This window comes from Corvus kubaryi, unplaced genomic scaffold (genome assembly GCF_017639235.1).
Source record: "Corvus kubaryi isolate FWS band 111438036 unplaced genomic scaffold, C.kubaryi_AGA036_p1.0 37270, whole genome shotgun sequence".
NCBI classification, from domain to species: domain Eukaryota; kingdom Metazoa; phylum Chordata; class Aves; order Passeriformes; family Corvidae; genus Corvus; species Corvus kubaryi.
This window is the reverse complement of record NW_024581083.1, coordinates 277,984-305,037: the sequence shown is the minus strand read 5'-3', so window position 1 is coordinate 305,037 and position 27,054 is coordinate 277,984. Positions and strand designations below refer to the sequence as shown.

Here is a 27,054-nt window from a genome sequence, read left to right as displayed (position 1 = left end):
TAGCAGTTGAGAACTCGGCTGCTCTTGAAGTCTATGTGGAGCTGTGATGGTGACACATAAATAAAATAAACCCTCAAGCTGTAGCTCTTAATTTCGTGCTAAATGAGTTTTATTTAGCATGTCCAAATACTAATTGAGAAGAAGAAAAATAAAAATTGCAGCCAGTGAGTTCTGTTTGTGCCATGCACTTGGTGAGACGGGAAAATAGTTTTATAGTGAAAATTTGTATCATGTGTATGTAAAAGGATATGTTCTCGTGTGAAGAGCAGATACACCAGGGCTGGTGGAGGTGCACTGAGTTTTCATTGCACTGGAACTGTGCTGAGATCAAACCATAACTGTGATTTTCAGCGGTAGCGATTCCAAAGGCGTGTGCTTGGCTTGGAAAGACTGAAAGCCTCAGTGTAGTTTTTTTAGTGTTTTAGAAAACAAAGCTAAAATAATCCCTACTATATCAAATCTCTACTGTTCCATGTCTGGGAATAGTAGTGTTGAAATGACCCACTGAAAAATGGAGAAGCATTCTGGATAATGCTTTTCTCCAAAATAAAATGCTTACCCAGAAATCCCAAATGGCATTGCTCAGGGTATACTCTCACTTAAAAGAGTTATTTTCCTTATACTACAAGTAGACTTTCCCTGTAACTCTGATGTTCTTTATGTGAATTAGGTTTTTTTAACGACACTTCATGTGAAAGTTTTTAAAAGCATATGAATTTTAGAAGATGAGTACACTAGAATGAATTATTAGTATTTTCTAATCTACTCAATATGTGGCTTTTGCCTTGAGGACTTTAGTCTGAGCAATCAGCATACAATAAGCTACATGTTAATATTTAAAATATATTCAAAAAAATGTAAATATATTTATGTCCCTCATTCTGATGCTGCAAATTAGATATCTGAATGCAGTGAAACTTGCAAATGACTGTTCCTTTTCATTTGCTTGGCTTTGGACTGCTCTTTACAAGCAAACAGAGGATGCTATTCTTTGGTTTACTGGCTGTGAAACTGATGTAATATGAAACTTGCGTTTGGGAAAATATTTAGACATCATCAGAGAGGAGCCAAGTGCACACTTTTTGTCAGTTACACGGGCAATTAGCCACCTGAGACCTTACAGAACAGCATGTGTTCAGTTCTGCTTGTTGCCTTCTTGTCTTGTAGTAGCTGTATGATGTGCTGGAGTTAACACTGTTCTGGTGGGGTTGCTGCTTGTTGGCACGAGGCTGTAGCAGTTCTTTGGACAGAACTTGTCAATTCCTCTGAATGGAGATTCCAGTAAAGAACCTAAAACTAAGTTCCTCCCTGTCCTTCCTTGAACCCTCTTCACCTTGTTTGAGGTGCTACTTGTACACCAGGCTGATTAGAGCAGATTCCTGACATACTGTTAAAAAGATAAGAGATGCATTTCTGGGCCATGATTCTCATTTTGTGCTTCTTCTGGGCTTTTAAAGCTGTCCACATTTCTGTCACAACCTGTCTTTGGGGTGTGTAAGCCCTGAAGGACCCCCAGCTGATTCTGTATGAACTGAAGTTGAGTTAGACTTTTTGATGAATGTGAGGACATAAATTGGACGTGTTACAAGTAAATGTCCTCCGGTGTGCGTTAGAACATGCAGCATGCTGGAACTGACAGGGAAAGCACCCAATCAGCACTGAATCTGCAGGGCTTTGTGAGGATTATTGGACATTAACTCTTGGATATGTTGAACTTTTTGGAGCAGTCTCCTTTGATGTTCAAAGTATATGTTGATACCAGCTGTGTGTCCCATGAGGTACTTAACTGTGTTTTCCAAAGACACAAACCTGTTGGTGTTTCATTTTTTTTGAGGTGGTATCTGTATCTCTGACTTGTTAAACTCAGATCACACTGAGAAGTTACCAGATCATTTCAGGTTACCTTAAAACTCTAACCTTGGTAGTTACAAGGTGGAAATACCTTGATGAGTCTGAAAGTCAACAAGGAAATTGGAGTGGTGGTTATAGGAATGTAGGTGTGTATCTGATGAGCAAACTTGTCCCTTGAGAGGTGAGTTCCTTGTTCTAATACACCTCTGTAATCAAAGTCAGGCTAATTTAAATAGTTCAGTAATATGGCATTAAGGTGTGGAACATCTGGCCCTGAGTTCAGCCATCTCCCTCTTCCATTGTTGGATAGTGCTGCTGGCCTTGCTCCCACCAGGGTTTGTGAACAGCTGGCACGTGGCTCCAGCAGCAGGTGTTCAGATGAAGAGCTGCCCACTACAGAAGGTGTGAAAATGTGTCTGGCTCTGTGGGCCCTGCAGTGGCCCTGCTTTTTCCTGCAGAGGGTAAAGCAGGAGCATCACAGTGCAGGTGAAAGTCTCTCCACTCTTTATTCTTCCTGTTTTCTATTGTTCAGGAATATCCTGAAATAGTGACTTTCAGGGCCACTGTTCCTATGCTGATAGAAGGCACAGGCTTTACAGTAATTCTATCCAAGCTATTTTTGGGTTCACCTTTTTGGTCTTTGCATGGCAGCTCATGTTGGATGAAGGCATTTCCTTTTGGCTCGCTTAAAAGCATACTCTTCATAATTTTAGTGGTAAGCTGTAACTTTGCATTAGAAACATCACCCTCTCCATACAATTAATGGCTGTGAACTGTTCTCAATAAAAAGCAGTGGATCCCATATTCTGATCACTCCATGAAAAGATGGAAAGGATGGCCTCTGTAGAGGCTTGTGTAATATTCCAGGAAGTACAGAATGTCAGACCCTGGGTTCAATTCAGGTAGTATCAGATCAGTAACATATTAGAAAGACTGTAATAATGTGAGAAATTCTGATCACTTTTGTGCAAGGGTGCATAGAATGGTCCTGAGGATGCTTTCTGTATTTGTTGGATGGAAGGAGGCAAGAAGAATTTTGGCTCAGATCTTGCACATAAATAAGACTGCTGCGATCCCTGTGTGTGTGAGAGTGACACAAGAACAAGTGGTTTGGGCACAAAATTAAGTAAATTAGAGATTAAAAGACATATGAGCATTACAGCATAATCATCCTTAATCATAGCAAAATAAAAACTTCAAATTGTTATTATATAGTAAATTATTGAGTATGATGTGCAAAAGGGGAGTGAATGAATGGGTGTCTGCAGTGGTAATTCTTGTAGTCTGTCTCCCTTTGATCCAGCCAGCCAAACAAATGTCAGCTCTGATGTCTTCTGTGGCTGTTGATTAGTTTTGGCATGTGCAACATAAAAGTATGAAATTAAGAGCTGGGGATGGAACCTGGATTGAGTGCCAGCTGATGAGGTAAATAAAAGGCACCTTCCACTTCCCCTCTGAAAGGCCTTGGTGTGGTTATAGCTTGGTGTTTGGAACAAAGTTGGAAACTGGAGTGAGCTGTAAGTGTGCTTTGACTGTCCAGAAGGAAGAGCCGGTGACCTGTGGTTGGTGAGTCCTCCAGAGACCACCATGAATGGCTGTAATCCATGAAAACAGATACTTAGGAATGGGAGAGCTGTAGTGTCAGTGTAGCGAGTTCATTTGTCTTTACCAGGCACTGGAGATCTGTGGTGTGACTTCTGCCTTCAGAAATCCCAGGTATGAATGCCACAACAAACTGTTAAAACAGAGAGGGTATCAAGTGTAGGTGCTGCTTGTCCAGGCAACCTGTCAGTTCTACTGCCTTGGTGGGCTGAAATGATGGAGATATCCACTGTAGTTGCAGACTGCCAGGTCACTTTGGCTTTTGGGTTGTGTGGGGTTTTGGTGGTGGTGTTTTGGTAGTTTTTTGGGTTGGTTTCTTTTGGCTGGACTTCATGTTTTCCACTTCTCTTGTCAACAGTAGAGCTGTTAACAGCTCCTTCAACTGGACCCTTTTAAAGTGGACGGAAACTGCAGTTGTGATGCTCCTTGCAAGCTAAATCTGTGCATTTTTAGCCTTAGCTCAGTGGTCCTGTGGATTTCTCTCAAGTACTTTTCCATGTTGTTTACCCTGGTGTTCAACTTTGGTTGCAGCAGTCCCAGATAAGGCCTCAGTGCTGAGTTGTGAAGACTTAATTCTTTGTCTTTCCTTCAGCAGTGCTTTATGTACACTACAAGGCAGTGTAAGCCAGCTCTGCCACCAGAAATAGGTAGTGTAAACATCTCAGCAGTTACTCTGTGAGCCATCCTGGGGAAGCAGAGCTGTATAAAAACTGTCACTTTTTTGGTGTGTTTGGTACTGAATTGATGTCTTGACCCAGCTTTGCAGTGACTGTCCCCCACTGTCCCACCTGCTCCAGCTGCAGTGATGTCAGGACTTCCAACCCTTATACACCACCAGGAAATTCAATTTACACGAGTACCTGAGGCGTGAGCTGTGGCACTTGAGGCTTGTTTATAACCTCGCTGTATTGAACAGCAATGGCCACAAGGGTGATGGCCTTGACAGTTTGGAGGTGGAAGGGGGCATGTGGCCAGTGGCCTCAAAGAGTCCATGGCCCCTCATTTTTGTGCTCAGATTGCTTTGGGTTAGCCAGCCTTCCAACCCAGACAGATGGAGCTGTGATTTCTGATTTCATTGTGGAGTGGGTAATTAGTTATAAATTGGTTTTCATAGCCCCTTGACAATACTGAAGGGATCCAGATGTAGAGTGTTGGAGCCGGGGAGGAGGTGTGCAAGTCTCTTAAGCAGCTCATTGAACCTCCACTGCTCATTTCCATGGGCCAAGCAAACTGCTGCACCCCAGGGAAGGTGTCGTCTCAATGGCAGGAGAGAGGCTCTCCATCATTTCCAGCAACACCAAGTTCCAGTGCTGCCAGCTGCCACTTGGAGCACTGCACCACCAGCCATGCAGGGTCATGTCACACAGTGTGCTTGGTGTGTGCTGGCATAAAGAGGTTTAGGGTGGAGAAATTTGGTAAGTATTGATTCTTACATTATCGAGAAGCAAATTGGATGCTCTCAAACTGGGGAAATATGTTGTCTGAAGACAACATTCAAATTTAAAATACTATTTGGGTATTTATTCTGTAATAATTACAAGCTGGGTTGTGGGAAATGTGGTGTAAATCAAACCTGCAGAGATATGCACATACCAAATAGCAAATCTTCTGAGGGATAAGGTGCCTTATTTCCAGAGGTTAGTATCTAATTTGACCCTTTTTAACAGTTAAGGAATTGAAAAGTCATTGGTTCATGACTGGTGAAGGTGACTGATCTATAAACCAGTAACCATTTGCTTTTTGTAGCACACAAAATCAATTAATTTATGTTTGGGGTTTTTTGGGAGTGGCTGGGAGGTGCCATTTGTACATTTGTACATGAAGATACAAGCCCTGCCCACACTGCAGTGATTGCATGTGTTAAATAGGCTGTGCTGAACTATGAGAAGTAAAGCCTGTGTGAAGTAAAACTTGAGCAAAGAAACTGTTACAAAAAAAGAAACTGTTAAGAAAGTTCCTTGAATCTAAGCATATCTACTATGTTATGTCTGCGAAGGAGAGGCATTGATTTCAAGTATACTTAAAATATTTGAAATTTCATTTTGTAACTTCTGTGGCTGTAGCTAGAACTGGGCGGTTTAAACCAATAAACTTTAAAGTTTTTTCCTACTCTTAAAAAAAAAAAGATGTATTAGACCTCAGTGTGCTTTGTTTTGGGTGGGAAAGGGGTAATAAGTGTTTTAAGTTGAAAAATTCTTCACATTCAGAAAATATTAAATCAAGCCTGTTTCCCAAACTTCTGTTTTTGGGCTTGTTTTGGGGTTTATACTTATTTCCCCAATATGATGGTGTTGGGGTTTTTTTTAAGTTCTTCAAAGGTATGAGTTGAGACTTTGGGACAAGTAACAAAGCTGCCAGTTGAAAGTTGAAAGGGTTTTTACTGCTTTATTATAGTTAATTAACTATTCAGGTCTCGGGCAAATGTTAGCAGATAGTTTAGTTTTAAGTAGCTAATTACCTGGCATGTTTGCAAATGATCTTTAACTAATAGTGCATGTTTGCATTTCTTTTGTGTGACTTTCATACTAACCTGACTGATGAACGAACGTGCACTGAAGGAATTGGTAAATTGTCCACTGCCGATGGCAAAGCCTTCGCAGATCCCGAGGTTCTCCGGAGACTGACGTCGTCCGTCAGCTGCGCGCTGGATGAGGCGGCCGCCGCGCTGACGCGGATGAGAGCCGAGAACAATCACAACAACGGACAGGTGGACAAGTACGTACTGACCACCCCCAGTTCCCCAGCTATGGAATGTAATTTTATTTCAAATCCAGTTCATTTTATTGGTAGTGCTTAGTGATAGAGCTGTTCTACTGCTCGCAGAAGCAAAGGTATTGCATCTGTAGGTGTAGCTACTGTCTCATCAGGTTATTGGCTTCACAGGGTAAGGGAAAAGTACAAAAAAAGTTACTTTCTAACCTGCTGTTCTTTCTGTGTACCAGACAGTTGAGTTCTTATTCAAGAAAGGTTAAGTTCTTAGCTGTAGAAGAGTGGGTGATTGTTCTCTTAATTACAGAAGTTTGTCTGGTTGCAGCATTCGTATTAGTGGTCTCTGTGATACTTGGCTGCTGACTTTTTGGTTTTGTCTGCACTAGGAATTTGCCTTGGCACCTGCGGTCAGCAGTTTGTCATGGTCACAGCCTCTGTGTGTCTGGCATTCCCTGAAGTGGGAATAGCATCAGGGAGCTTTGCTCCTGTCTTGCAAACACCACAAAAACCAGCTTTGAGCACTCCTCTCTGCATCTGGTCTGTATTGAGAGCATATTATGAGTTAGCAACTGATGAGCACAAGCTAATTTAAACAATAAGGAAGGTGTCTATCTCCATTTCATCTGTGGAAATAATGTGTCTGTATATATATATATATATATACTTTAAAAAAAAAATCCATAAGGTGTATTATCAAGTAAAGCTTAGCACTGAAGTCAAGAGCCTTTACTTAAAGGCTTCCTCCATGCCTAGGAAAGCTGCCCACCTATTGCAGGTGTGTTTTAAGCTCACTGTATGGTAACTGATTTTGCAGTCGCAGTTTGGCAGAAGCATGCTCTGATGGGGATGTAAATGCTGTCCGGAAGCTGCTGGATGAAGGACGGAGCGTAAATGAACATACTGAAGAAGGGGAGAGTCTGCTTTGCTTGGCCTGCTCAGCAGGATATTATGAATTGGCACAAGTAAGTAACAAATATGGTTAGAACTAAACATTTGTGAAGCATTGTCTGAGGGGCTTCTTTAATAGGTAAACGTTTTAGCTATTATGGTTATTATAATTTTATTATTTCAACAGAATATCAGTGAATACAACTTCTTGTGGGTTTCCAGTTATTGCTTGGGTTTCTTTAATGGAGAATGCAGTCATATATGCCTTTAGGTTGAAGGGACTTGTCTGAGGAATGAATCCTATGTTTTGTGATGTATCTACTTTTCTGGCATTGTTCTAGATGCAGTCCAGCTGCTCTGCCATGCAAGAGGATCTAACAGAGCAGCAAACCCAAATACTGCAATTGGTTACGTTCTAAAAACTCATGTCTCAGTTGCACAGTCCTTTTGTTAAATCACATTTGTATCAACAGTGCATTAATTTCTGTTAATTTTGAGCTATATTGCTTCTGTATCTAAGAGCAGCTGCTTTGAAATGTTCAGGTGATAGTTCTCAGAAATGCCCAACTTCATGTTTTAGTGCCCAGACAGAGGACAGGGAGAGAACTTCTCACGAGCTTGACCTGTGGTTGCCCTGGTCATTATTGCAGGTGACAGTTTGTGTGCTGTCATTCTCGTCAGTGCGTTGCCCTGTGACTTTTGAAAATGTCAGTATTTCACTGGAACTTGCAGATATGAGCAAAAGCAGGAACCCAGGACTTGCCACAGCAGAGCCCAGTGCAGGCAGTAACTGTAAATGATCCTGGGGTTAGCACTGGGCTTCACAGTGGGGCTGGGCTGCGAGGGGCTGTCGCAGCTGGCTGGGGAACCAGTCTCACAAACCCCGCTGAACTAAAACCAAATGGTTTGTGTTACAATTTACTCACTGTAGTGAACGTTCCCCTAGGTGCTACTAGCCATGCACGCCAACGTTGAAGATCGAGGGAATAAAGGAGACATCACTCCCTTGATGGCAGCTGCCAGTGGAGGCTACGTGGATATCGTTAAACTCCTCCTTGTCCATTGTGCAGATGTCAATGCACAGTCCTCCACAGGTAACTGGGGAGCAAGAGCACAGTTAGGAAGGCTGGCACATAAGGCACACAGCTCTTCTGAACATCTGTGTTTTTGTCTAACACTTTCATTCACAAGAAAACGTGACAGGAACTGTTAGGAATAGACCAGATCCACAGCGAATGTGTTTGGAGTCTTAACTGGCCATTATTAAAGATGGGTTTTAATATAAATTCTGATAGAAAGCACTGTTCCTGTGAAAACCACTCTGGTGTTAGAGGGCAAGAAAAATACATGAAGCTTATCTTTTCTCATTGGTCTAATCCAAAATTACCCAGTAAGATGACCATGGGATGCATCCCATCAAGACCGGTTATTTCTGTTTCTTTTTACCAAAGAGGAGTTAAAATTCTTTGAGTGCATTGAATGTTCTCTATGTTGCTGGTTCTTGAACACAGCTTAACTAACCTCACTGAGAGCATTTACCTGCAGTTGGATTCTGTTTATTAAGATAGAATTTAAACTTTGTTCAAATTTTCAAACAAGCTGTGTGTCCGAACTATGAGATATTCTTTCATCTTGCTGTTTAGCCATGTTAAGCAAACTTACCTTAAAATTGACTGTAGCATTTAAAACATGAGCCATATGTGAGTGTCTGTCACTTACAGTACCAGAGTTTTAAATTATAAATTTGTTCTCAGCCAGCCAGTAGAAGTTTTTCAGGAAATTACAGGATACAGTCTTAGGCAAAAAAAAGAAAGACAAAACAAAAAAACCAACCCCCCCAACTCTACTGTAAAAATTACTCATTGATCTCTTTGTGTGTCTTTATTTGATCTATTTTTGTGTGCTAAAGTAGGAAACGTAATATTCAAACTAAAAAAAAATCCTGATTTTTAATACTGGCTTAGCATTAAAACTTGTATGTTACAGTTATGTTGGGATTTTATACCCAGCCTGGAATGATGGGCTGGAGTGACGTTGCTGTGAGGTGAAAGGCTGCTGCTGGTGATGTACCTGGTTTTGTTCTGAGCTGTTAACACTGATCTCCTTCCCCAAATTAGGAGAGGGTGATGGGAGGGGCTCTCATGCAAACTCTCCTCTGCAGGGAACACCGCTCTCACGTATGCCTGTGCCGGGGGCTTCGTGGACGTTGTGAAGGTGCTACTGAAAGCTGGTGCTAACATAGAAGACCACAATGAGAACGGACATACCCCCCTGATGGAAGCAGCCAGTGCAGGGCATGTCGAGGTTGCAAGAGTATTGCTGGAATATGGTGCAGGAATCAACACTCACTCCAATGAGTTCAAAGAAAGTGCACTTACACTCGCATGCTATAAAGGTATTGTCTCTTGCCTTGGTTTGTATTTTTGTTTAAATTTATTTGCTAGGATTTATCTGACTAAAACTTTCACCAATACTTCGAATATCTTCCTAAGAGTTTTGTAGTACTGGGTTTTGGTTTTAAACTCAATGTCAGGAAGTGCTCCTCTGTGGTATAGTGGTTTTAAGTCTATGTTTGTGTCCAGATGTGGTGGATGTGTTTAACATGTTGCAGATGAAAACTTGTAACTGGCTATGTCCACACTTATGCTTTGACACACCACCATTCTCTCCTTCCCACACTACCACATTCCCTATTTCATTCCCGGTTCCCTCACCAGCTGTCTGTGAATTCTGGACACATCTCTGTTGGTTCTTCAAAAAATGCAGATTTGGAATGTGTGTTTCTGTAATACCTGATGGGGTGACAATGCCTCCATTATTACTGGATTCTTTTCCTTCAGTGTAATTCGAGAGAATGTCTATGAATTCTTAAGTATTATGAACTTTTAGGGACTTCTGACTTAATTTTTTTTACTATTTAAACTTCTGTGTAAAGTAGCAGTGTAATGGTAATCCACTGTGCTTCTGTAGTTGGTTTTCCAACCATTGTTTTTCTACAAATAGAAACAAAGGATGTGGATTATTGTCATAGTAACTTTAGATGTTGCCTCTATGGTTAGGATTGGAGGATACACGTTATGTATAACCTATCTGAGGACTTGCATCTGGATTTGTCATGGGTTTCCTGCAGCATATGGTAGTTCCTTACAGGGAAATTCCAGTAATAGTATCCCTGAATATGCTGAAGGGTCGTTCTTGTTTCTTGTGACCTAAAACTGAATTGAGTCATGTGCTTTGATTGACTAGAGATGTCCTGTATTATCTTTGACAACATGGTTGATTGTTTTCTTGTCAGTTTATGTAGGACTAAGTCTTGCCTTGGAGGAGAATGCTCATTAGGAGGCTAAAAGCTTAGAAGGGGCAAATTCTAAAATGACAGACTGTAATAGAGTTGAAATCAAGTTTAGGTAAAGCTCAGTAGAAGCTTTAAAAATAGTGTCAGATAATATGATATAATGCATGTATCAGAATTATGTCTGTGGGTGTTATCAAATAGCTTAAAGTTGAGTTCAGATCTACATGGACCCATCCCTAAAAGATAATTCCCCCAGCTGTATGCTGCCTTGGAACTCTTAAATGATCTGTCACTATACAGTCCAGTAGGAATAAGCAGAGTTTTGTAGCTTGAAGTCACAAGGAAAGGTTCTTGTGTAAACTTGAATTAGACAGGTGTGTCTTCATCTCACAGCTGAGCAGAATCTTTGGGAAAGGCTGTCTGAAGGCTGCTGACTTGTTCACATTGGTATTTTTCTAAAGAGTACTTTAAAAGCCAAGGTTTGCCAATTATAACTTGTGAAGATTGTCCTAGCAAACTGTGAAAATCTGAATGATTTCATTAAGTGTATTGTCTGTACTACTACAAGTTGATGTTGTGAAATGCTTATTTATTTTGATCTGTTTCATTTGAAGGCCATTTAGATATGGTTCGTTTTTTGCTTGAAGCTGGAGCTGATCAAGAACACAAAACAGATGAGATGCACACGGCGCTGATGGAGGCCTGCATGGTAAATACCTTTGTTTGTACTGCTCCCTCTTCAGGGAGAGAGGAATGCAGGAGGTGATAAAATAGAGTGAGCCTTGGGTAACAAGCTGTTTGGGGGCTGCAAGAGAATGTGTGTGTTGTTATTGTAAGAAAGTGCTTGCTGTAGCTCCCACCAGCTTCTCACTCTGACTGCTCAAAAGGAAAAAAATACTCTAATTTTTGGGGACTGATGTGTTGTTTTAAATGCTCCCTGTGTGAAGTGTAGGGGTGACTAATCTGCAGCGCAGGACACTGGTTTGGGGGTTTGTTTTGGTTTTTTTTTATAGTGTGTTTTCCACCTTTGTTTTTATAAATAAAGTCTCTCCGAATATTGTGGAATGAGCCTTCCAGAAGTGCACTGAGCTGGAAGTTACCCCGAGACATTGATTCATGCCTTACAATTGTCTGTTCATCACTGCAGGAAGTGTTTTACATGGAGAGATGACTCGCTCTCTTCTAGGTTTCTGTAAATGAGGTTGTGAGGTTTTTCTTTCGACCTACCATTTTATTTTGAAAAATAATGTAGTCCTTAGTTCTCTAGCAACTGTCCACATAATTTCAAAGCAGCCATTGAGGAAAAACTTCCCTATCCAAGAGCATCATCTTAATAAAGAGTGTGCTGTTGTGTGAAATCTGCAACCATTTCTGTTGTTGGGTGACCTTTTCTCTCTTCTTCAAGCTGGGGAACTTCTTTGAGGAAAGAACAGGGACCTTGTTTCCATAGGAAGCACAGCAAAAAGAGAGAAAATGAATTTTCTCCCAGTAGCCTGTAATCCTTAGAAGATAGGCTGCAGTGTTCCTCCAGTCTGCTGGGAGCTGGAGGATCAAGTGTTCTTCCAGTGCAGTTGTGAGGTGATGATGCAAGCGACCAAGGTCAGGTTGTAACGTGGGGAGCTGTGTCCAAGTCTTCTGATAGTGAGCTGGTAATAGTATCCTTGAATAGACTTCCTTGTAGGAGAGCCTGGTGCCAGTAAGGAATTCAGAAGGACAGTGGGTGTATGCTGTCACCTAAAGGAAATTGCAGCATGACTGCACACTAAAGGTTAATCAGTCCACTGTTCTGTTTAGGTTGGGTTTTTTGTTTACTTTTTCTTAGTTTCTTGGTGAAACAATCCAAGGGCTGGCTTGACTTGGAGGCTGTGAAGCACCTCACTTGGAGGATAGAGTTGTGATGTTTGCCTGCGTGTTTTCAGCTCTTAGGTGTTTCAGACTAGGTGTTCTGACATAAGAGTGTATTGACATTTGAAAGCAAAAGGAAGGAAGATGAGCCTTTGAAGTCCCAACTCCATAACAAGGAATTTGTTTCTTGTTATCATTTGGCTGCACCCTTGCACAAGGGAGCTGTTCCACCAAATTGTTGTGACTGTTCCCAGTCTTCATCTCTTTCCATCTAAGGAATGCAGCAGGTACAGGTTGCTGAGATGTTTGGTCTCTGATCACCAATTCTGTTGTAAGTGCCTCGGAGTTTGTTTTGGTCGGGACAGTGCCACACTTAGGGTAATGCCTCTAATGAGGTGGCTGTTGCCTTTTAGCCAGCCTCTCTGAGAACAACAGCCTGTTTAATGTGCACCCCTGATTGCTGTCCATCTCAGGTTACGTACAACCTGCTTCATGGTCACCTTAAGCTTTCCCGTTTTGCCAATGTTGTGACTCTACCAACTACAGCCTAGGTGAAATGTGGATTTTAGGTACTTGGTCCGTTTCAAGTAACTGAGAAGTTTAACAATACTTTCTTCAGAAGCTGACGGATGCATCTATGTGCTTTGATTGGTAAGGACTCAGGCTGCTCTGGCAATCCTAATTCTCTTATTCTATGGCTTCACCCCATTTTCATGTCACCTTGAAGAGTTTTTCCAAGTCCTCTCTTCCTGTTACCTGCCTAATTGTTACCCACTTCAGTTTCTCTGCAGGTGTCTTTCCCAGGGTCTAGAAGTTGTCAATTGGGGCTTTTTGGTTTTTTGTGTGTAGAAGTCATGAATCAACTACTACTACAAAGAATAAGAAAATCTTTTTTTCTGATGCTTGTTTTGAGGTCTAGTCATGGAGTGGGTTTATTACTTATGACACTTGTTGGCTATCTCTAGTACTGTTGTATCCCAAAGATTGTGCTGGGTATTTTAAGTCCTATGCCATAATTCTTTTTCCCTCAAGAAATAGAAACACCAACATATATCTAGCTCTTTTTTCCTCATGCATTTAAACCTCACTTAGATGTAGGTGGAAACCTAAATGTTGGTTAGGTCCAAGTATTACCACAACTGTCATAATTAAACCATCACAGGTAAAAAGGCCCTGTCTTTGTAGGATCATTTTCAGACCTAGTATGATAGTGGTTGCAGCTACAGCATCAAGTGACTTCAATTCTGTCTGACTCCTGGGTTGCCCTTTGCTTGCAGGATGGCCACGTGGAGGTGGCACGCTTGCTGTTGGACAGCGGTGCCCAGGTGAACATGCCCGCGGATTCCTTCGAATCCCCACTCACTCTGGCTGCTTGCGGCGGGCACGTGGAGTTGGCAGCACTGCTGATCGAACGGGGAGCCAACCTGGAGGAGGTTAATGATGAAGGTTACACACCTCTGATGGAAGCTGCCCGGGAAGGCCACGAAGAGATGGTGGCCTTGCTGCTGGCACAAGGTGAGATCCCATGGTGATGGAGGGACACAGTGTGATCCATGACCAGGTGTCCTGTGCAGATTGCTCTGGTGGAGCGTGGGGCTGGCACTGCTCAGTACCCACCAAGCAGAGCTCAAACACCCAAACTGTGTGAGGGTGATGAGCATTCACCTTCCCAGCTGGTGTGTGGCCAGGTCAGTAATGGCTGTTTTGTTTCCCAGGGGCAAATATAAATGCACAGACAGAAGAAACGCAGGAAACAGCCCTTACCCTGGCGTGCTGTGGAGGCTTTTCTGAAGTCGCTGACTTCCTTATTAAGGCAGGAGCTGATATAGAGCTTGGTTGCTCAACACCTCTGATGGAAGCTGCTCAAGAGGGTCATCTTGAACTGGTGAAATACTTGCTGGCAGCAGGTATGTGTTCAGAGCAAGTGATTAAGCCCACAGATACCATAGACTTGATGTGTTCTGTATGATTTGGAAGATACCTGGGCTTTTGACAGTGGCAGTGGTGTAACAAGAAACAATATTCTCAGATAACTTAGCAAGAAGGAAAAAGCATATGTTGCACCTCAGTATTGTTTGATACTGTTAACAGAGGAAAGTGCCTCCTGGAGCACTGGATCCTGTTCCATATCTAGAAAGCATCCACATTCATTAGAAACATTGTTTCCAGCTATCTGCATCTAGGACAAAATTTTCATACAGATAATGCTTGGTTTTGCTTGCTACTGCAGCTTTGACTAAGCCTGGTTATCTGCATTCAGTCTCCCTGAATAACCAGTTCTTTAGGAATGGTGTGCTGGAAGTGGTGTGCAAGACAGATTCTGGAATGTGCTGAACTTCTGTGATGAATGAGCTTTACTACTACATTATACAGTAGTAAAAATTAAATCTTGCTGGAGTTTGGGATGAAATGATGCTTCAATGTTCATCTTTCAGTTTATAAAGTTGGTAGAGTCTAAAGTGTTCTGCTTAAAATAATAAAGAAAAAGAAGCTGTATTTGGGATATCTTCCTTGTTGTGGAAGGTGATTTATTTGTATGCTCTTTTCTAAGAATAAGCATAAAATTGGGTGGATTTGTAATTTTAGAAAGTAAAGCTCCGTGCTCATCGAGGGACAGTAACAACTGTGCCACTTGGTGCATGTGACACCTGTCACCAGCTCCCTTGGAACATTCACTGCTTGCACTTCACTGCTGATAGTGTAGAAAGTTGATTAAGGAGCCTTGTTTTGGCGTCAGGGAGTCTCTAATTATACCTCACACCTTAAAAATAAGAAAATGGCGAATCACATTGGCATTTCTCTTTTTAAGAATTGTGTGTTACGTATCAAGAGTCATGGGTAGTTTTCACAGAGCTGGTGTATATGAAGCTTTATATAAAAATTATTTCAACGAAATGGTTTTAAAGCAAAGGATTTTAAAGAGCAGGAAAGAGGGGAAGTTTGTAGAAGTGTATGGGTTTGTTGTATTAATACTAATTCAGTAATGTGCATTTTGTCTGGCTTCCCTTGGCATACAGCTCCAGGTCAAATGGACAGTCTGCACAACTGTCTGGATTCCCTTTTACTTGCTGTAACAACTGAAATCTTTCTTGCTGTAGAGGGACTGTAGGAATAAATGAGCGTGTAGGTTTAACTGCTTAGATTGTCAGTCATGCTTTTTCCAAGCCTTGGCTTACCCCCTCTCCTTCGAGTATTTTCACTATGAGAGCAATGCCCTTGGACTGTGGAGGCTGTTGGTCAGTAGGATATAGCTGTTGTCAGATTCTTAAGTTTATCTGATGTGAAATACTTTATAAGGACATGTGCAATAAGAAAAAAATGGTTTTTTTGTAGGAGCTAATGTTCATGCCACTACAGCAACGGGAGATACAGCTTTGACCTACGCCTGTGAAAATGGACACACAGATGTGGCAGATGTGTTGCTTCAGGCTGGTGCTGATCTGGTAAGGCTTCTGCTGCATCTTGTGGGCAAAGTGCTTTGGTTTCAAACTGTAAGGCAAAGCCTGTGTGCTTAGAGAACAGAGTGATGAGCTTAGGAATAGACATTTATGTATGGCTCTGAAAAGAGGCATGAAAGAAGCTTTAATAAAAAGCCTGCATATTCTCTTTGGTCTACAGAATGAAAGTTCTTACAGGTAGTCTGCTCTGAATTTAAAATGTTTTGGTATTAGGAACTACTGCTTCTCTGTGTCAGTGTTGGTCTGTGAACACTGTTAGTCTGTTAACTTTTGCAAACTACTACACAAAAACCCCAAACAAAGCAATGTCTTTTAAATGATCAACATAATCTGATCTTTCTAACTCTTGGGTTTAGCACATTGCTTTCCCCATGTTTGTCTTCTGTAATGTAAACTAAGTTGTTTACATAATTGTCTTTTTTCATTATTATGTATCAGGAAACCCAGAACTGCCTTTTCACCAGCTACAGGGATGTAACATTTGACTTTTAATTACTAAAAGCAATTGATACTTTAGTCTTCCAAAGGTGTTTAGGAGCCTTATGTCAAACAAGGCTCAAGCAGGAAAGATTGTTATTTTGGTTGCCTAGGAGGAGTATTCTCCTTTTTTCCCCCCCATATGTACTCACTGCTTCTGTGTTCTATTTTGCTTTGGATGTGGGTTGGGATTTTGGTTGGATTTTCTGGAATTTTTGTTCCTTTTAAAAAACCAAGGATGCCAGAAAAGTTTCTCATTGAACCTGATAAATCAACATACTAATGAAGTTACTTTAATTTCAGTCATTAATGTAGTTTGGTTTTTTTTTTATTTAGAAATACAAATAAACTAATGCTGTAATTGGGAATATATTTCCATTCTTTGAGATGTTACTTTTTTTTTTAGGTCTTATTAATTCTTCTGCAGTAATGTCAGTAATGTTCTGCTTTATTTGCTCTTATCAGGGAGGAAAGTCATATTAATGGGGAGGGTTATGGGATTTTTGGCATGCCTACTGCACTTAGCTCAATTCAGTGTTGGGTACCAAACATGAGCCACTCTCCTAGAGGCAGCATAGGTTTGGGGGGATCTACTGGATATTTAAAAAGAAATATTGAAGTACTTGGTTATATAAAGGTAAAACCCATGGAGTATCTCATTGCAGGGAGCAAAGCCTGAAATGAAAAAAAAAAAAAAAATTGCTGTGCATAAACTTTAAAACATGCAAGAGTTGCTGCTTAAATGACACTTCAAATTTTTGAAGTTGTGTCATTTTCCCCCCTCCCATCACTAAGGTGAGCAGTGCTTGTGGCCACCAGCATCAACTTCTCAGTATTGCAGAGGACAATCTCAGTCCTTTCTAAAGTAAAGTTTTATTTCGCTGCATTTTCTTGCACTGCCAATGAAAATGTGAAACAGGCAAGGAAAATTGCTTTGAAAGGAATTCCTGCTATGTAAATCTGCCAGTTTTGAATTCTGATTATAAGTTAATTGGGAAATGCCTGCAGAATGGTAGCAATGCTGATGGCAGGTGCCTCTGGTTTGAAGTAGTTTCTGTTCAAACCCTTGTGTTGCTTTGCTTTATTCGAAGTTGGGAGGTGTTTTGAATAGATTTGTTATGTTTGTCATGGTCTGAGGGAGGGCTCTGAAGGGTGTTACCTTACTGCTGGGTATGAAAAAGCTTCTTTGGCAGTACCATGGGAGACTGTTCTTCTAGATTTCAATTTTCATTCAAATGAGTTTAGCTGTTTCCATCGAGTTGTCCCCGCAAGCTAGGAATTGAATGAAGATCTGGACTTAGACATGTAGCTGGTCTGTCTACATTTGTCCAGTCAATTTTGCTCTACTGCTGGTGCTCAGGCACAGCAAAAGGAAGTACATCTGCTGTTGCTTTTCTTTCCTTCCTTTTTCATCCTGTGGCTTCTGTCTTTCCTGGGATTGCTTTCACTGATGCTTTTTCAGTTTTCCAGAAACTTTCATTATCCCGGAGGCTTAATTCAGAGTCACTGAGGAGCTGGACATGCAACATCTTACCCTGTTGGAAAGCAGTTCTTTTTGAGGAAGAGACTGGTTATGTCTTAAACAGTAAAATAAAACAGGAGCAGCCTGGTCTAGTGGAAGGTGTCCTGGTCCATGACAGGGATGTTGGATGGGATGGTCTTTGAAGGTTCTGTCCAACCCAGACCATTCTGTGATTGTTTTATGTAAAGTGATTTTAGTCCCCAGTAGAGTTGTCTGAACTGGGAGTGATCATTGCCACCACATCTCAGCATGAAACAGCAAGTGAGAATGGGAACTGATGCTTTTCAGGGACTGATCCTCTGGACTAGATATCAAATATGTAATTCAGTTCAGGAACCTCTGAAGATCTTGAGAGCTCTGTTAGATACGTTAAGCAATGTGGCTTTGTAACTACCAGGAGAATTTTTAAAAATGATGGCTGGGATGAACTTTCTTCAGTTTGTGGTTAATTTTTTCATAAAGCTCTGCAGTGACAAGTTGTACTAGAAATGAGCAGTGTCAGAGTGCTCATCTGTCTGCTGGAGAACTGCTCAATCCTCTATGGTACTTTGATGAATTTGTGACTAATTGTTCATGAAGTCTGGCTTGTTAACAATTCTTCTGTGCTTTTCTGATGCCCTTCTTTAAGGGATCTTTTCCATGTCCTTACAAAGTTGGCCTGTCAAAATCTGTAGCAAAGCTAGCTGGCAGGCCTGCACCTTTTCTTGTTAATGTATGCATTTTGAAATCAGCTTGCTTTTGCCAAGTATATGAATGACTGAATCTGAGGCACATCTGAAGCCTTCAGCCTGTGCTCCCATCTGTGCCATAGTTACATTCTAGTTCCCCCATCCCCTTCAGGAGCAGGAACTTCCAGTGTCTCAGCTTGAGCTCTTACCACTGGATCAAATTTAAATTTTACTTGTTTGCAACATTTATGGGGGCAGAACACCTAGATTTTCTGATCTGTGTAAGTAAAAATTTGGAGATTGAAACTCTGAAATATGAATTGATTAAAGCATTGTTTGAAAGCAGATGTAGGGTTTAGTAACTTCAGGAAAAAATATCCATCACTTCAGTAATACATCTATTTACCGGTGTAGCAAGGATTGTCTGATTTCAAAGGTGAGAGGATCATTTTTCCTATAAGATTTCTTTTTTTTTTTCTTCCCTATTTTTTCTTTGTGTCTTTCCCAGTAGTTACCTTCATCTCAAGGGTTCTGTAAGGTAAGACGTGGGAGGTACATGTATGTTCCCACAGGAACTGGGTTAAGGACTGTAAATCTCACAATGGTGATATTTAATGAGAGGTGATATCCTGCTTTTAAGCTGCTTACCTTTCAATAAACTAAAAGGACTTTTTTGGATGCCTGTTCCCATTTGATGTAGAATCACACCAGGATTAAAGGAGATTCTGGTGTCCCTTTTGAAGGCAGCACTGCTCTTGACAGGGTGGTTGCGTCTTTGTCTGTTTCAGTGGAGCTGAAAATGAAAGAGAGATGTTCTTTTCTGGACAGTGAGATCATCTCAGCTTTTCTCAGCTGGGAAATACAGAAAAGAGTTTTAAATTGGGATTTTTTAACCTGGATCCTCTTGCAGCTGTACATGAGGCTCTGCTACATAGGAGTTGATCTAGTGATGAAGTTTACCTTTCTCCTACAAGATATATGGGAGCTTTTATGCAGAACTTGAGAAATGGAAGAGAACCCACGAGGAGAGCTTCATCCTTGTATTTTTCTCATTTTACACTGTCAGGGTCTCCACAAAACTCTTCAGTACTTGGTAAGATTCCACGTCTTGCTTTGCTTAGAAGACTAAAACTGGCTACCTGGCATCCACACAACTCTAATTGCAAAAAAACCCCCAAACATGCATGCCAGACTACCTCTTAATTCTTCTCCTATGACACAATGCTTTTACAGACATGTTTCTGTCATGGCAGGGATCGTTGTTTTGCCTTCAGGGGATATCATCCCTCACAGTAACATAGCTCCTAAATTAAAAACTCACTTTCCTTGATGTGTGTGACACACTGTGGGTTTGATGCATTGTGTATGAGGCACCATTTAAACATCTACAAAAGCAGCCAGTCTTCTTGGATTTGAATTCAACAACTCTGGAGGTTGCTGTGTTGCTGTTACAGTGAGGAATCCGAGGTGCTGTTGTTTTTCCTTACTGGTTTTTGAACCATCAGGGGTTTCTGGATTTTTTAGACTTGGCTCTTAGTCTTGTACAGATAAAGCGTGGTGGGACATGTGAAGCTCATTTTTGTAGTCAACACTTTTTGGCTGTTGAAGTCTCTGGATAGTGCAAAGTACAATGAAATTCTTTGTTTTGCCAGTAGTGAACAAAAAATCTATCTTGTCTGTAACAAGATGCTGTGTCTGACCTTTGTGCTCTCTTTGTGGATCTGGATGGTTCATGGTAGGAGTCTGAACTCATGAGAGCTTCATTGCTTGGTCTTACCGTTGTTCTTGCTTGCCTCATGCCAGCAAGCCAGTTTCCAGCTGGTGGATCTCATCCCATTTAAGTTCACGTTCTGGGTCTTCATGACCAGGAACATTTGTTCGTAGAACAAGAGCCGTGAGTTCTTCTTTTTCCTTCCACAGGACAAACAGGAGGACTTTAAGAAGACAGTTTTGGAGGGCATAGAGCCGGGCAGGCATCAGGTGAGGTTGGCCCTTGATGCTTGTAAGCTGCAGCCTCAGGACACATGCTAAGGACAAGCATGGCTTCAAGGCATCTCAGTCTCTTCAAAGATCTAGAGAGACTCACTGTATGGACTAGATGGGGCATTCTTGTCCTGTATTTTCCCTTCTGTTGGGTTTTCTAAAACTGGTTTTAAAAAAATAATATCCCAACCTTCCCAAATGCAGCAGCTTGTCTCATTGATAGCAGCCCTCGTAAATCTGTTAGTTTCCTCTAAGGTCTTCCCTTTTTAGGTGTTTGCTTTAAAGTAAAGGGCTAGTTGAGTTTTCAGGAAGGTTATTTGGGGCAGGTAGGTTGGTGGCTGCTGGAAGAGGAGTTCAGTCTTGAAAATCAGCAAAGTGTTAGGGCCTGTATTTTTTTGCATGAAAAGCTTTCTCTAGATCATTTTGTTTAGAATAATATTTAGATTTCTGTTAAATATTCACTGTTGACATGGATGAGGGGGGCTTGTTAAAGAACTGAAAAGTTGGACCTTTACTTTGAAAATACAGATTTTCTTCCTGAACTTTTAAATAATGAGACATTGGGAAAAAAAACCTCAGAGAAACTATCCTAGTAATTAATATAACCATAAATATTTGTGAAGAAGAGAATTGTGTGGGGGGAAAGCCTCTATGTAGCTGATCTTGGAATTGCCTAAACCAGAGAACTCAAAAGGAAGAATTAAAAAATACCAGTGATTGTCATAAGATGCTCCTGATGACTCTGCTTCTGCTCTGCTCTTGGAAGTATTGATTTGTCTAGAAAGGAAATAATTACTGCTGACTGGAATCTCATCTCCTTCTTGAGTCTCAGTGGAAAAGGTGCAGACAGTGTAAACTCCTGCCTGATTTGGGTAACACTCTCACTTTCCCTTCCCTTCCTATCCGTTACCCAAACACACAGAAAATTCTTCTCAGGTGTTCTTTCTATCCCAGCAGAATTAGCAGGAGAGCACATCACCCAGGGGTTTAGAGAATGGATTTATTTCCAAATGTGGCAGAGGTGTTCTGCTTTCTTCTCTTCCTGATTGCACTAACTACCATATTCCTCAGGGCTGGAGCAGTGACAAGAGACAGGATACTGTGGTGACTCCTACAGTGCAGAGAGGCAAGGGAATTGTGTTTGGAGACAACTTACTGGGTTTAGATCATACAAAATAAGCACTGGTGTGCACTTCATATAAATACAAGGGAAAAAGCACATTGGAAAGGTAATGGGGATGCTTTGGGACAACTTTCATTTTCTCTGTCCCGATTTTGATTATCTAATGCAGCTGAAAAAGAGATTAGATCTAGATATATATATATAGATATATATAATCTTTGAAATTTATGATTATTTTAGGTGAAAAGACAGGATGTGTGTAGACAAAGGCACTGTATTGTCTCAACTTCTTATTTTGGCTTGTCCTAGATGTCTTCCCTTAAAGCTTGAGTTAATGCTGTCTGGTGGCCATTATTAGGGCTATAGAGAGTGCTGAAGTCAGAATTAATTTCATCTTAAAATAAAATATGCGTTTCCATCCTCCAGTGTGAAAAATACCATCAAAATGCCATAAGTTTTGAAGATCTGCAGCAGGTGGGCACCCAAATGGTTTGGTTTGGCTGGACTGATGGTGTGCATGGTGCTGCAAGGATTGGAAGTGTGTAGTAGCTGAGGATCAAATTCTGCCTGCTTGAGGAAGTGACAGTTGGTTAAACTGGGCAGAATCACTGCATTGCATTTCAATGAGGAAGCCTCCTGGCGTCCGTGTTTAAGACTTCCAACAGTGAAGTCTGTTAGGAAGGCAGAATGTTGCAAATAATTATACCTTACTGCCAGTTATCTGCTGTATCTCAGTGCAATATAGGAAGCTTTTTGCTACCTTGAATATAGCTAAGGTGACCTAAAATAAATTTTGCATCTTGCCATCTTTGCATCAGCGAGGATTTAGAACTAAGTGTGAGATAGTTCAGGCAGCAGTGTCCAGGTCCTGCTCAGAGCAGAGTGGTGGTTAGGAATTCTTTGCATCCACAGCTGCTTTGGGAGTGATGTGCTGGTGGAACCAGGGGTTTGCTGTGCTTCAGGCACACAGCAGCTTCTGGCTTTTTAGGATCTCTTGGCAGTGGCTGAGGAAGGAAAAACTATGCCAAATACCAGAGTAAGCGTCAGGGCTCAAGGGCACTATACTAATTCTTGCAATCGTAGGGCCACATGTTAACATAATTAGGTTTAGAAGTCCTGAAATTCTGCCAGTTTCTGCCATGCAGACAGTCCAGAAGCAGGTATTTATTGACATCTAAGCAGTCATTGCCCTGTGGAGGGAATTTATTTAATAAACAAAAAAAGAAAAGAAAAAGATATGACTTCAGTAGTAAGTCTGTAGGGTTTTCTGTCTGCCTGCATATGATTGTGTGTTGTACTACTGAATAAGTAAAGAAATCAGAGCACTACTGTGGGATTTAGCTGTGTGTTAAAGCAGTGGTGGACAGGAACACAGAGCTCTTGTGAAGGTTGAGGAGCAGAGCAGGAGAGGAGCAATGTAACCTCTTACAGTGAAGGATGGGCTTGGACTGGGGGCCAGTCTCCAACAGAAGATCCAGTCAAGAGGTTTCCTCTTCAAGTGTATGAACAAAAAACTAACTTAATGTGCAGCTTGTAACCAAAGTAAGCCATATGTCAAAGGACATATGCAGAGTTTTCAGGAACACAGAAACTATGGGAAGGAATTGAGTTGTTCTGTCAAATCTCTTCTTGATTTGTAGCCATGTCATCCACTGTCAGTACTAAATGTTAACTTTCGCCATCAGGTATACATGAAATTACGAAGTAAAGAGTGAATTTAGAGCTTGGCTTCCCAGATATTTGAGTAAAAACCACGCATTCCTAGTATATTATTGATCAGACTGAACATTATTTAAATAGGGTAATACTGAATGTAGAGTGCACATACAAACACTCGCAGGAAGATGATGTTCTCTCCCCTTTTTCTGCGGGTGGGTTGATATCATTGCTCAGCATTCTTTGTGGTATTGATCATGTCTACATAGCAGGCACATTGTCTAGTTCTGTAACTGCTCTAATACGGTTGTATTCAACCACATCTTTTCAGTATTCAGAAACTTTTTAGGTTAGAAAATTGTTCTTGATCCTCATTCCCTTTTTGTTGGTTTGTATCATCCTTTTATTGTCTTTCTGCTTTATTCTCCAATCCTCTTGTGACCTGCTGTGATTTGTCTCATTCTTATTTCTGATCCTCTTCCTTATGTTTTATAAATGTTGTGTGCACTCGAGGCATTATTGCAGTTTTGAGGTCTGGCAGCACATGGCAGCTCTCTGGACTGAGGCACTGCAGTTTGTGGTTATTGTGCACTTCCTGATGCTGGGTGACATTTGTGTTCAATCTTCCACCCTTTCTGAGGAGGAAAGAAGATGTTACTGTTCTCATGTATGTTATGCATGTGAACACTAAAATAAAAAAGAGGGAGTGTAAGTATGGAAGCTTCCTGGTGTGACACCAATATGGATGTGGTCCTAATCCTTTTTAACAGTGTAATTTGGTATTTTAGGTAACATGAAAATTGACTCCAGTCAGTTTATATTTATTACAGTCTGCTTGTGAGATAGATCTTCTACAAGATGGGTAATTCTGGTCCCACCACAAAATACTTCAGGAGCTGAAACAATGGTACAATTTTTTGCCCATTTATACACCTGTTATTTCTTCTCTAGGAGCATGAATCTGAAGGTGGGAGAACCCCACTAATGAAGGCTGCACGAGCTGGTCACTTATGCACCGTGCAATTCCTTATTAGCAAAGGTAAATGCTAGTTTACATAACTAATTAAAAAGCTTAAAATGCCACTTTACAGTGCCACGTGTTTGTGATCTATATTCAAAAGTATTCTGGTTATGTGGATATGAGCATTTGTCAAACACGTAAGGGTTTTTTGAATTTCATGTAGTTCATGATAGAATGAATTACAAAATATTTTGCTAGTTACTTTTCCTACTCTGTTGTGTAGATAGATTTGAAGTACAGCAGATATTTTCAGTTTCTTAAAAAAGCACTTCCTCCTTCAGAAAAGCACATCAAGTACTGTCTGAAACAGTAGCAACTGCACCACATAGTGATGCTGCTCAGAGCTCAGAGTGAACATTTGGAATTGTGCTTCTTACACCATGTGTTCCCTCACTTAACACTTAAAAGCCCACTGTTGCTGTTGCAACTGCCTTGTCTTTACAAGGTGAGGAGGAGGATGTGTGGAAGCCAATCAGTTAGTCAAAATCCCTTGCTCTTTCCCTAGAAGTGTGTAGGAAGTAATTGGATTACAAGAGTAAAGTTTGTCTCTGTTCCACAAAATACTGTACTTGTCGATATTTTCTTTTAGAAAGGATTTCTTTGTGTTTAATTCTAAGATCATTTCTTACTAGGTGCCAATGTGAACAGGGCTACAGCCAACAATGATCACACAGTGGTGTCCCTGGCCTGTGCTGGAGGTCACCTGGCTGTGGTTGAGCTTCTCCTGGCTCACGGGGCAGATCCTACTCATCGGCTCAAGGTATTTGCTTGCAGCTGTTGTGTTTCATAGGTTCTGAAAGAACCACTTGGCTGGTTTTGGAGTACTAAATTTAAATCATAGAATCATATCTTATGTGGGGATACTGCACCGGGGAGAAAAACTAATCTTCTGGCTTTTTGTTTCGAAAATCTCACTTCAGGATGGCTCAACAATGCTCATTGAAGCTGCCAAGGGAGGACACACAAATGTTGTTTCTTACTTGCTGGATTACCCAAACAATGTTCTGTCGGTTCCTGCAGCAGACTTGTCCCAGCTCACACCTCCATCTCAGGATCAGTCTCAGGTAAGGCATAAGGAGTTTTTTTTTTAAAAAGCACCATCAATGTTGGGAACAAACACTTGCTTAGTTGTTAATTTCAAAAAATGAACATAAACAGTGGAAGGAATTTTAAAAACCCTGCACACATGAGAATGGTATAGAGTGAGATAACTGGTTGGTCCTAGCTGCAGAGACCTGAAGAACACATGAGCTTTGTTCCCTTTTCTACTCCCTGGACAGGATAGTCCCAAACCTAGGATTTCAAAAGGATGTTGTTTTCTTTCCTGCATTTGCTCAGTATTTTGGTTCAACAGTTCTAAAGCCTTGTGGCTTTAGTAACACCCCTCACATGGTGTTACTGATTCTGTTCTTATATAAAAGAAAATACATTGTGTAAATTCAGAGTTCTGCAGTCTGAAGAGACAGTTTTCCAGGGGAGTTAGCTGACTAAAAGCCTAAAGCAATTAACAGTTTTCTGGTCAACACAGCCTGGGATCTCACACAGAGTAGCACAGTTAACTTTGACATATTATCCCAGTAAAAAAGCACAGGACAGGTCATACCAAGAGGTAGCATAGAATACACAGTTTGGGAGGAGTGGGCTGGAGTGTGCTGTCGATCTGTACCTTTGTATTAACACTTGAAGATCTGCTCTGCCAGAAGGTGTTTTTACCTGAGCGCGTGTCTGTGCCTTTGTTTAAGGTTCCCCGTGTCCCGGTGCATACGCTCGCTATGGTTGTACCTCCCCAGGAGCCTGACAGGACCCCTCAAGAGAACTCCCCACCTCTCTTGGGAGTGGTGAAAGGTCAGTATGTAGCCACTCAGAGAATATGTATGGAAATGGATAGACTGGGGACCATTTTATTAGAGCTTATGCATAGTGTAGTCCATTCCATCAGTTCTTGAACATCTCTAATGAAGTATAATTTAAAACTATTTTATATAGTTCATAGTTTTTTCCTTATTTTCTTGCATTCTACAGTATAGCAACATTGGTTATTCTAATCTTATTATGCTTATTCTAATTTATTAGAATTATGCTTATTCAATTTTTTGTGGAAGGAAATGCTTATGGTAACTGCCATAGTGCAGACAGATAAAAAAGTTAACGTACTCTAGGTGTGGTGTTCACTTTTGAATATTGTACATTGGTCTTCTAGAATAGTTGCAGCTATTATCCATGAACTCGATGCACCAACTTTTTCCTGTTCCTTCAGTAGCAATGCAAGCATGTTGGCCCTATAAAGTACTGGTGCAGATCTACTTACAGGAGAGTTTTTGTTGTATTAGAAGTAGTTCTCTTGTAAGTAATCATAACATCAGAGTTTTTGCTTTGAACATGGTCAAACCGATTGGTTAAAACTCCTAGCAGTCATTAAATGGCAATTAAGGAGTTTGTTTCCAGCTGTGGATTCTGTAACAAAATCTTCATATCTGCTAAGTCAGCTCAGAAAGAGAAGCAGATTCTCGAGTGCAAAGTTACAAACTGCAGCTCCTAATGATCTACAGTTTTGGATGGGGATCTTAAACATTACAGTATCCAAAGCTCTGTTAGCTAGATCGGCTTAAATCCTTTGTTTGAGGAAGCACTGAGCAATTCCAGAGCAAACAAACAACCATGAATCCCTTAGGGGCACAAATAAAGAGAGAAAAACATCGTGTACCTGCTGGTGCCTGAATGTGCAGCTGTGTCCCTCTCCATGCATATGCCATGTCTGTGACCTTTCAGATGCCCTTGCTGTCTCATTTCCTAGGATGTGCAACACTTGATACTTTGGATTTCATAAAAATGAATACCAAACAAATGAAAAGAATATACAACTTCTGGTTCAAATAACCCATCAAAAAGCTGTATACCAGCATGTGTGCCCTTCCAGTTCAATGCCTGTTAGCACTGCAGAGTGGGAGTGTTCTGG

General features: G+C 41.1%; 1 protein-coding gene across 1 annotated transcript in view; it reads left to right on the top strand.

The window, feature by feature from the left end:
• LOC121663264 (ankyrin repeat and KH domain-containing protein 1-like) overlaps positions 1–27,054 on the top strand; it is an 86,313-nt gene that overhangs the window by 13,872 nt on the left and 45,387 nt on the right. The window contains exons 2-13 of the mRNA XM_042025338.1: positions 6,012–6,168; positions 6,977–7,124; positions 7,997–8,144; positions 9,212–9,445; positions 10,960–11,054; positions 13,468–13,705; positions 13,906–14,097; positions 15,524–15,633; positions 24,029–24,116; positions 24,731–24,858; positions 25,019–25,162; positions 25,841–25,943. Of these exons, the coding sequence (XP_041881272.1) occupies positions 6,128–6,168; positions 6,977–7,124; positions 7,997–8,144; positions 9,212–9,445; positions 10,960–11,054; positions 13,468–13,705; positions 13,906–14,097; positions 15,524–15,633; positions 24,029–24,116; positions 24,731–24,858; positions 25,019–25,162; positions 25,841–25,943 (1,669 nt within the window). The 5' untranslated portion in view covers positions 6,012–6,127. The remainder of the gene's footprint in view (positions 1–6,011; positions 6,169–6,976; positions 7,125–7,996; positions 8,145–9,211; positions 9,446–10,959; positions 11,055–13,467; positions 13,706–13,905; positions 14,098–15,523; positions 15,634–24,028; positions 24,117–24,730; positions 24,859–25,018; positions 25,163–25,840; positions 25,944–27,054) is intronic.